Source organism: Argiope bruennichi, chromosome 10, assembly GCF_947563725.1.
Source record: "Argiope bruennichi chromosome 10, qqArgBrue1.1, whole genome shotgun sequence".
NCBI classification, from domain to species: domain Eukaryota; kingdom Metazoa; phylum Arthropoda; class Arachnida; order Araneae; family Araneidae; genus Argiope; species Argiope bruennichi.
Window position 1 is genome coordinate 108,368,851 of NC_079160.1, and position 11,609 is coordinate 108,380,459.

Here is an 11,609-nt window from a genome sequence, read left to right on the forward strand (position 1 = left end):
GCTCCATCTTGCATGAAGACAAAGGGATGCAAATATTGCCGTTCATGAAAAGCAGGAACGACTTGCTGTTGAAGACGTTTACTGTGCTGCACATTCGTGACAATCACGTTTTAGAACCTTGAGAAGCGAGAATTTTAAAGAAAATCGTCCGAGGATATAGTTCGTCAACGGATTCTGAGACGACCACATTTTGACGACTCCATCTCGTTAAGGGGTGAGACGCGGAACAATGAGTGCATTTCCGGTATTCCCTTTGATTTGAATTTCCCCTATTAGATACTGGTAAATGTAAACATCTCCTCCTTTGATCTTTCCTTTCACCCTATTTTGACGGATTAAACCTATCCTAACGCATAGGCAAAAACGCGGAGGGTTTTACAATCCGTTGCTAAATTATAAAATCATCAGTAAATCCCCACCATGCAGTCACGTAATCAAAATGCAGTGTTTGTTGGTGCAGGTCATTAGGAGATTAAGCCCCTCATATGAGACAATTTTGATTATTCACAGCTCCATCCAAAGAAAAGTGCGCCTCATATGACCATAGAATTTGCCAAGATCACGTGCCATCAATTTTTATTTTCGACAAAATTTGGCAAACAAATTCATAGCGTGTTTGATGGTCTAGAGGTTGCAGCATTTGCACCACGTGGATCTTATATGGATATCATTTTAAAATGGATTATTACGTACTATCGACACCTATCGAGCACTTGCAGAAGAGAACTGGAGGCTCTTTCAGTAGCGACTTATTCGACATTTCCATTCGCCACCAGTTTAGGCCCTCTTTCTGGCAGCACACCCAAGTCTCCAGTCTCTTCAAATTTCGTAATCCTCTTTTCCAAACCGTGCTTCGACATGGACATTTTCCGCAATCCCTATAAACGAGGATATTCATGCAACGCAGCAAAGCTGCTGTTTTGATAAACGGTTTTACGAGTAAATCTCGATATTTCTTCTGCAAGGGTATGATTAACAATGATAAAGGCAAGCAGATGATTTTCGGACACTGACTGCAAGTCTCTTTATAGGTCTCATTAATTAATATAAGGAATTTTTTAAAAGTGCCATCTAGTGGTCAAAATTCTAACTATTTTTCTTTGCAAAACTCTTTTTCCTTTGATCCGTATAACGTATATACCAAGTTTCCTCAACACTTAATGTCCGATATGTAGAACGGGTACGAGAGGAGTCTGGATCGGGTCATTGTAATTATAACCATCCTGTATGTATATAATCACCAATAAGGAAGAAAAAAAAACTAAAGAAAATACATTCTGCTTATTCGATAGCACGTTAAAAACACAATAAAACATCGCTTTTGAAACCTATTTTATATCTGAAGACTTTTGATTACTATTTTATATTATCCTATGCATTGCAATTTACATTATAAAATTCGAATTTTAAAACTGAAAATTAAAGCAATAAGAAATGTGACATAAGAAATTATTGATTGAAAAGTTAACACATACACACAAAAATATTTACTACAAAAGTATAAAAATGATAATTTTAAGAAAAATATATTTCCGAAGTTAAAAAAAGTTTTATGAAAAAATTCCTGAAACTCAGAAAATTATGAGATTCAATTAAAAAAATTACAAGCTATCGAAAGCATGTACTCGCATGCTTTTGATGCGATAAAAAATTAAATAACTGCTAAAAAATACAACCAACAGAGAGAAAATAAGAAGGGAACAGAAATTCAAATCACATTGAATCTGAAACAATAAAGCAATAATTTCGGTCTTTTCAAATCAATTTTATTGTGATACAATTCATCATAAATTCAGATTATCAAGAAATCGAAAATCAATAACCGTCTGCCTTATAAAAGAAATCTCAATGAAAACATATAATTTATGAATTTTAGTCGTGTGACAGGTTTTTTACATACAGTATTGTGCAAATTAATTAGGATAAACTTCATTTTTTTTAAAAAAAATTCTTACTTTCTGAGAAATTTTCTGCCTCAAATCGGTTTCAACTGCATTTTCTTATTAAAAATATAGCTGGCCTTGACTAGTTTAAACTGTTTCACCACACAATCATCGCAAGTAAAACATTTTAAATTCAGTTACTGTAAGAAGTGAACGATTGTGCGAGTTATCTTGTTCCAACGCGTATGAAACAATGGATATCACTTCCAAGAAATGTACTAGAATTGTTACCCTTAGTCAGCATACTTCTATGAGTATGAGAGATATCGCTGCAGCAATTGGAATTGGAAAATCCAGTGTTTTTAGGATTATTAATCAGTAAATTAAGTTTGGTACAGTTTCTCGAAAATGAAAGAGTAAATGTGGGCGCAAACGTAAGACAGCATCGCGGATAGTTGCATTTCTTATACGAAATAGTAACATGCATCCAAGCAAAACAAGTACAGATCTTCAGAGATAATTATTAGTTACTAGTGTGAGCACTGATTCATCGACAATACTACGAAGACTTATTGAAGCAGGGAGATGGGCAACAACACCAATAAAAAAAAGTTGCTGACACCTGCAGTGAAGTGAAAACGTTTGTATTGGGCCAGAAAATATCAATCCTGGACTGCACAAGACTGGGATAAGGTTATATTCAGCGACAAAACGCTTTTTTTTTTTTTTGTGCAAGGGATTTAATTAGCATTTACCAGATGAAGTGCTGGAGATCCCATCAGTGAACAACATCCCAAACAGTTATGCACCTTCAAAAGCATATGGTTTTTTTTTTTTTTGTTTTTTTTTTTTTACATCTGGATAAACTGGCAGCTTAATACCAGATAAGGATAATGAACTCTTAAAAAAAATACATTTCAACGTTAGAAGAAAAAATTGTGCCTCTGATGCAAATGTCCGCTGGTGGTGTTGGTGTCTTTCAACAAGATCTTGCTACATGCCATAATTCCAAGCCGATAAAGAATTTTTTTCAAGAAAAGAAATTAATCGTTTTCAATTGACTGTATGATTCCAGATGTAAATCACATCGAAAATTTTAGCGCATTGTGAAGAGGCGTGCGAGTAAAATGGACTCTCAACTACGAGAAATATGAATGAGAATGTCATAAAAGTTTGAATTCGTGATGATGACATCCAAAATTTATGTTATAAATTAGTGGAATCCATGCCAAGACGTGTATAAGATCTCATTAAAACTAGAGGAGGACATATTTGCCACTAGATTGCTACACTACGCATGCAAGTAAACCTATACTAATTAAACAACATATGTGAAAATTCTTGTGTTTATCCCAAATAATTTGCAAAGAAATATTCATATCCGCTTCTTAATGTGAAGAAGGGAAACTGAAATAGTAAGTTGCAGAATCAAAAAATTTAAATTATGCAACAACTTAGCATGAAAAACTCTTTAAATTTTATTATTTGGTGAATTATTAAGATTAAAATCTCCAACGATTGAAATATTATCTACCAAAAAATATTAGTATGATGTCATTATTTGCAACTTAAATTTTAGATTAAAATTATCTTATATTTGTTGTTCGAATGTTATGTAGGAATGCAAATAGCACACAAAAGCTATCTAAGGTCTAACACACAAATAATTTAGAATACATTTAATCCATCAGATTTGGCAACAGCAAGTCTATCTTACTATACTTAGAAAGTTAGCAGAAATTGTTCCTCACAAACTTCTCAGTCTTTTCTTTGGACAAGGGATAGTTGGAGCATTATATGAAGAAGTTCGTTAGCGTATCTGAGTTTCAATACTTTTAGATGGAAGTATTATTTCTATATTTTTCACAAAAACGATATTTATCCATTGCATGCATGTAAAAAAGTCCTTTTTTTTGGAGGGGGTGGGGATTTTTTTCAGAAAATATCCCTTGACTTATGATGAAAATGCATTTTTAATTTGCATGACTACGCAAATGTTTCTTTAAATAACATTTTGCAGAAAATTCTTTACCACATTTATCACAAGAGAAGGGTTTTTCATTAGTATGAGAGCGGTAATGTATAGTTAAATCAGATTTGCGAGAAAATTCTTTGCTGCATATATCACAAGAATGAGGTTTCTCTTTAGTATGAGTTCTACAATGCTGTCTTAAGTGACACTTCTGAGCAAATTGTTTACTGCATACATCACATGAATAGGGCTTTTCATTTGTATGAGTACGGTAATGTATTTTTAATTGACACTTGCTCAAAAAGTCTTTACTACACACATCACAGGAATACGGTTTCTCATTTGTATGAGTTCGACAATGCTCACTTAAACGACTTTTCTGAGAAAACTGTTTATTGCATATTTCACAAGTAAAGGGCTTTTCATTTGAATGAGTTCGAAGATGTCGATTCAGACTACTTTTTAGAGAAAATACTCTACCACATGCATCACATGAAAACAGATTTTCATTTCTATGAATTCGATAATGCTGTCCTAAGCTAATTTTCCCAGAAAAATTTCTGCCGCATACATCACAGGAATAGGGCTTTTCAGGTGAATGAATAAAGCAATGTCTTTTTAACTCATATTTGCGCAAAAAGGTTTTACTACATACTTCACAAGTATAAGGTTTTTCATTTGTATGAATTCCAACATGCTCTTTTAAATAACTTTTCCTAGAAAACTGCTTACCGCATGTTTCGCAGGAATAGGGTTTCTCATTCGAATGAGTTCGATAATGGGTGCTCAGATGACCTTTTTGAGAAAACACTTTATCACATACATCACAAGAAAATGGTTTTTCATTGGTATGAATTCGATAATGGAGTTTTAAAACATTTTTCAGAGAAAAATTTTTATTGCATACATCACAAGTATAGGGTTTTTCATTTGTATGAGAACGGTAATGTCTGTTTAAATCACCTTTGAGAGGAAACACTTTACCACATACATCACAAGAATGTGGTCTTTCATTTTGATGAGTCAGATAATGCGTCTTCAAAGCATCGTCGAAAGGAAATTCTTCACCACATATATTACAAGAATGTAGCTTTTCTGTTGTATGAGAATGCAAATGTTCATTTAGAAGAGCTAATTCAGAAAACTCTTTGTTGCAAATATTACAAATATGACTGTTCGTTTTCGCATCTGCAGAAAAACTTCCAGAAAGGGAACTCTGAAGAAATTCCATATCAGAAAGAGTGCATGAGAGAAATTTTCTTATTAAGATGAGCTGCACTTTTGAGTTATATTAATATAAATTACTTTCACACACTGATCATTAACCAATTGCATACTTTTCATTTAATGATATGTGTAAATTATTTATATTCTGTGTGCTTTTTTCCCCTCAGAAAATGAGCAGCTGAGTTGGTTGTTTCAGTAATAATTGTCCATTCAAATTTGCATAGAATCAGCATAAAGTTTTGCTGCGTTTGAAGAAACAGATTTCTTTTCATTGCGTCCAGTCATCCTCAGACGTCATCTGGTAAAGAAAATGTAATTTTAATACCATTTAATTTAATATAAATATTTTTTAAGTGAAAGATCATTTATTTAAATTTAAAACAGAATACTGTCTAATTCATTTTTCACAGGGACAATTTTTCCAAACACAAAAACGAAGTCTAGAATGGACAAATAATTTAATGAAAACAATTTTTCAGCCAAACACAGATTCATAAAATCATGCATTAAATACACCAGTTTAAATTTATGCATAAATTTTGCCTTGGTTTCTACCCTAACATAAATAATAAATGCCTTAAAATATGGAGTATTTTATGAACAATAATGGCAAAGCACAGCTTGAGAGAAATAACCTAACAAAATTGTATTTAGTGTATCCATATTGTACAGTGGGAAAATTAAATACAAACTGATTATAAATAAATAGTGTTATTTGCAGGTCCTACAACTGTGAATATTTTTACTTAGGAATAAAGCATCATTTATAAACAAAGTATCTGCATATAAATCATTATTCAGAGCCCCAATAATCAAGAATGCATTCAGTTGCAAGCAGCAGATAAAATATCATTATCATTTGAAAGATGTTACTTAAATTGAGATAAAATATCTTAGTTTAAATGAAATTCTAACAAAATCCTTACTTCTGATATTATTTCAATGTCAACACAACATTTAGTATGTGCAGATATAGTAATCCAGGGTTGTTAATTCAATTATTCCATCTGTGATATTTCGATCAATTTTCACAAAAATTTTAAATGATACTTATGAGAGTGTTAAATCATTATAGGTATCATTAAAAAAATGTATCTTTCTTTATTTTTTAAATTTTTAACAATAGATTACATTGTTGCCTGAAATACAAATATTTTCATTGTTTCGTGAAATAATGATCTCAAAAATCTAATTTTTTCATTTATTTATTTTTTAGAAAGCTTAGACAGAACGATTTTGTTTTGTTTGATATAGTATGTGCAGTTTAAATGGCAAAGAAGTGAAATTAAAATCCATGAAAGTTCAAAGACAGATGAATTGGATAGTTACATTTTTATTAGTACTTTGACATTAGAGGACTTGGTTTCCTTAGTACATATAATGAAAACGTATAAGGCTTTTAAAATAAAATAATTTTAATACTTATCACAATTCCGTACTTAAAAAATTTTTCACGTCAGAACCATAAATATCAAATGATGCATAAGAGATTTAATTAAAACTGAGCACAAACAACATTTCTGACAAACTAACTAGTCACCAAAGGCAGTTAGTCAAAACATAAATAAAAGTAAAAAATACTGTTCGTCAACGGATTCTGAGACGACCACGATGAGTGCATTTCCGGTATTCCCTTTGACCTTGGATTTCCGCTATTAGATACTAGTAACTGTAAACATCTTATCCTTTCATCTTTCCTTTCACCCCTATTTTGACGAATTAAATCCATCCTAACGCATGCGCAAAAACGCGGAGGGTTTTACAATCCGTTGCTGAACAGTATATACACGAAAGGATGTTATTTTTATATTTATTAATGAGAATAATATTATAGTACAATATTTTTTAGATAATTTTGATTTATCACCAATTATTATTAGATTCTATTTATTGCACAGCTAAAAAAAAAAAAAAAAAAAAAGCAATGGGAGACTAAAATCGGAAATTTAGAAAAATCTCTAAATTTGTGAATTAAAATGCTACTGCATACAATTATTTTTAATTCTGTAAAATTAGTAAAATGAGAAAAAATTTCATAAAAAGTAAGCAGTGGACCCAATAGTGTTTATGTAAATTATTTGTAATTATTACAGATTTGCTGAAAATTTCGATAAAGTTATGAAGCAAAGTAATAAAAAAGAAGATCTATTTTTTAAAAACCAATAAAAATACTCGTTAGTTATATACATACAGATTGAAGATGCATAAAATATTGGCCTAAACTACAGGATCTAAATAATGCTTAAATATAGTACCAAATATAATGATAGATAACTCTATGCAAGATAACTGTATGCATGGGTTGTATTCTACAAATCAGGCCGTTTGACCAACCAGATATACTTTGGAGGGTAGAAATGTGCACCCCACAATAACTTTTTAAAAATGATATGAACAAATCTAATGTTCTTATTATACAGGGTTCCCATTTTAATTCCGATTCAATAATCAATACCTAAACAATTGATAGTAATAATAGAGAAAATCATGCAATTCCAATTAAAAAATAATGATAAAATAATTATTTAAATAGTGTAAAGAATGTTTAATGCTTTAAGTTGTTTGCATACTGGTAAAACATTCATGAAATTTAAGCATTTATACAGTTATTTGTTCCTATCTGCCATATTCTTTAGAATATTTTTGGCATACTGACATCTCTACTCATAATAAAGATAACTGTATGCATGGGTTGTATTCTACAAATCAGGCCGTTTGACCAACCAGATATACTTTGGAGGGTAGAAATGTGCACTCCACAATGACTTTTTAAAAATTTTGATTAATTAAAAAAATAAGCTAAATTTTGATGTTTTCTTACAATGACTTTCGATAATATTTCAGTGTGTGTGTGTGTGTGTGTGTGTGTGTTTCCCAGTTTACAGTTAAAAAATTATCATTACAATAATGTCAATTTAGTTGTTGTAAAGTTCTTTAGTGTAGATTTAATTAATTTTCAAGCATTCTTTTAAGTATATTTCATAACATTGCATTTATTGTTGTGAATGAAATCAAAATAGTTTTCATTATTTCATCAAATATTTAATCAAGTGATTTTCTTTCATTGTTGAAAGCAGGAAATCTGTTTTCTTGGTGGAATAAACCACTAAATTTAATAGATAAACAGAATATAATAGTTCTATGATGCTATGGAATTGTATCTTTTAGAAAAGTTTATAAATACAATGAAAAAAACATATGCAAGATTATTAAAATAACACAACTTTAATGTGTGACAATTTGAAGAAACTATGGACATGAAGTTTTATCTAAACAATTTAAATGAAATTAAATACAATCAATATTCTCTGGCAAACCATCTGGTCACCGAAGCTAACTAATTGTAAATAACAAGTTTTTAATTGAGATCAAAATTGATTGAGTAATAAAGTTTTGAACAGCCCTATTTTAGAAATTACCAAATAATTTAAATGGCCAACTTAAAGAAAAACACCAAGAAATTCCCTTACGCTATTGATACATTTAAATAAATGAATGAATCAGAATTGTCCTCAAAAAGTCATTTGATCAAGAACTGATATAAGGAATACAGCAACATTATGCATTCATTTACAAAATTATTGATGAATACTTTTTAGATCAGTTGCAAGGTGGGAAAAGGAAGAGTTAAACTCGACAGATAAACTGAAATTATAATTATAATAGTCATAATAGGTAAGGCTTACGATTTCATTATTATTGATTTAAAATTTTAAAAAAATTATGATATAATAGAATCTAAATAATATTATGTTTGGATAGATATTTAATTATTTGAATTCATATAAAATATAAAATTACTGAGAAGATTGTCCTTTCTCTTATTTTGGCAGAAAAGTTGAAATCAGGAATGATTCTTCTTTTGAATATTATTATGGATTTCATAAAATGGAGACAATTACTCAAATATGCAAAGACTTAGTGGAAATTTTGAGTGAAATGACCCAAATGTAGATGATAATGTGAGGCTAAATTAATTTCAAAATAAAACAACTTAAAACTATGCAAGAAACTATACGATCATTTATTCCCAGATGACACAAATTATGATAATTACGTTGAAGAATATTTTATAATAAAAAAGTATTTGAAGAAAATATGTAATGTAAGATTCCAAATGAGAAAAAAAAATATATATATATATATATAAAATTCAGCAAAAATCAAATTTCATCCATTTCTGAAAAAACAAAACATGATGGTACAGAGACATTTGTTTAGGTAAAACCATATTTTCTCAAAATGAAACAATTTTCAATATGATAACCCAGAAAGAAAGGTATTTGCAATTCACACAATTAAAGAGTAGCTATTTGAAACAAAATCAGTAAAAGAAATAAAATGTATTTTTTATAACGAGAATCAAGGAAATAAAATAGTAAGGGAACTTGTATATGACCAGGATGATAATAGTTAATCATCAAAGAAAAAAATTCTAAAAATATCATGTCAATTGCAACCAACGATTAATCATCAAAAAAATTGCTAACAATGCCATGTTACTTCTATCGACAATATTTGCCAGTTTCATGTATTTAAACCAAAAGCTCACCAGTGCCATGCAATTAATGCAACAATCATTCATAATTATGATAAATATACGTTATCACTCTACTCTACAAGCTAGACCATTTGACATAGAATTATCAAACTTGACATTATATACTTCAAAGAGTCTTCAGTGTTTTTTTAAAATTTAATTTTAAACTAATAATTAAGCAAAATTTTGTTGTTTTGCCATAATAACCTTGAAAATATTACAGTATACAAAAATTATTTTTGCCTCATAAAATTACAAAAAAACAAACTGTCTTTTAAAAAATAAGTTTTTTCCAATATAAATTTTTTTCCATATTTGATCAATTTAAAAAAAAAAAAATATTTTGAGCATATTTTTCAATAAAAACACAAAAATATATAAAAATTCCAAATGAATATTAAATGCATTACAAATGATAATACAACATCTAGAGATTCTGGAAGAATACAACAATTATTAATAAAAGTCATTAATACAGTTTCAGTTACTTTATCCTTTTTATTTTACAATTCAAATTGCTATTAATATTAATGCAAAAAAAAAAAAAAACAGTGAAACAAATAAAATAGTGAGATTAAGATACTGTCCTGAATGAAAATAATTATTGGTAAAGAAAAATTCAGGAAAGAAAGCAATATATTTACTTGATTTTGAAAAGAATTTGCTACAGGTTTAGAGTTACTTAACTCCAAAAGACTTTACTTGAGAAGTATAATTGAAAACTTTAGCAATCATTCATCCCAATGAACTAGCTGGTAGTCAAAAGTAGATAGTAATTAATAGTGTAGCTTTTAAAAGATGATTAAAAAAATAAAATCATAATGAAAATAGACAACCATTTTGATCGACCATTATTTGAAAAAAAGTGAAAGCAGAGACTTTATAGGTGAATAGTTATAGGAATAATGCAATCACACTAATAATACCTCTTTTTCTGCAAAGACTAGTTTTGAAAAGATAGTATTAGAAAAAATCACCAAATATTTGAAATGACTAATTTTACATTCGGCTGTGACTTTTTCTGTAGAATAATTAATCTGCAAAAGAATTGGAAGAAGTAACTGAGTGTCTCAAGAGGAGAGGATTTTGCCATTTTAATGGAAGACATTTTAATTTTTTCCTGGAGTATCAATCAGAATAGAATTATTAAGAGTACAGTGAAATCAAAATTAAGGCCTTTTGATGAAAATCTTGAAAATATTTAATAACATGAGAAAGCATTATTATCTTAAGTTTAGCATTTATAAGAGACTCCAAGACCACTTAAAATGAACTTAAGTAAGAAAAGGGCTAAGAAGTATAATTAGAAACCACAAATAGCTATATATAATAAAGTGTACAGCTATTTCAAGATTGTGAAAAAGCTCACAATTGAGAAATGTTAGACAAATCTGCAATTTTATAACTCGGGACAGATGTCAGAAAAAAAATACATGTAAGATGTAACGCATGAAACCAATTAAATACAAACAAATAGACGCAATATTGAATAATTTACCTGTCTGGTCAGCCATTCATGGATTTTTATAGGAAGTTTTTATATGACAATTTAAACCGTCTTGGTTATTATATTACTAATTTACAATAATTATTAGATAATATACTACCAACAGCCGTTCGATCGCAAATATTCGTTTACATGATCAGTTGCAGTTACTAGTGTTTTCTTTCATATACGATTATATATCGGTTTTACCCCTATTGGTATAGCTTATGGATGTCATTCTGTATAGAATGACGTCAAATTTGTAAACCAATGAAAACACACTATATTTTCTTCTTTATTTTAATACTCCGGATTATATTATCTGAGTTGAAAGCAAAATTTTGTGCTGCTTCTAAAGCTCCTCTTTTTGTTATTAAATTTTGTTTCGTTTAATTTCTCTAGATGTTGATGGAATTCAGGTTAATGCCTGCGTCAGTGACAATTGTTTTCTCTCTGTTCCCTGTGCCATCGATCCGGCGTTTTCGTGCGTGTGTTACTGGC

At 29.6% G+C, this 11,609-nt stretch overlaps 1 protein-coding gene across 1 annotated transcript in view; it reads right to left on the reverse strand.

Moving 5' to 3' along the window:
- Positions 1–11,256, reverse strand: part of LOC129987712 (probable inactive tRNA-specific adenosine deaminase-like protein 3) — a 50,301-nt gene extending 39,045 nt beyond the window's left edge. Inside the window, exon 1 of the mRNA XM_056095660.1 lies at positions 11,121–11,256. Within this exon, the coding sequence (XP_055951635.1) occupies positions 11,121–11,136 (16 nt within the window). The 5' untranslated portion in view covers positions 11,137–11,256. The remainder of the gene's footprint in view (positions 1–11,120) is intronic.
- Between the last annotated feature and the right edge of the window lie 353 nt (positions 11,257–11,609).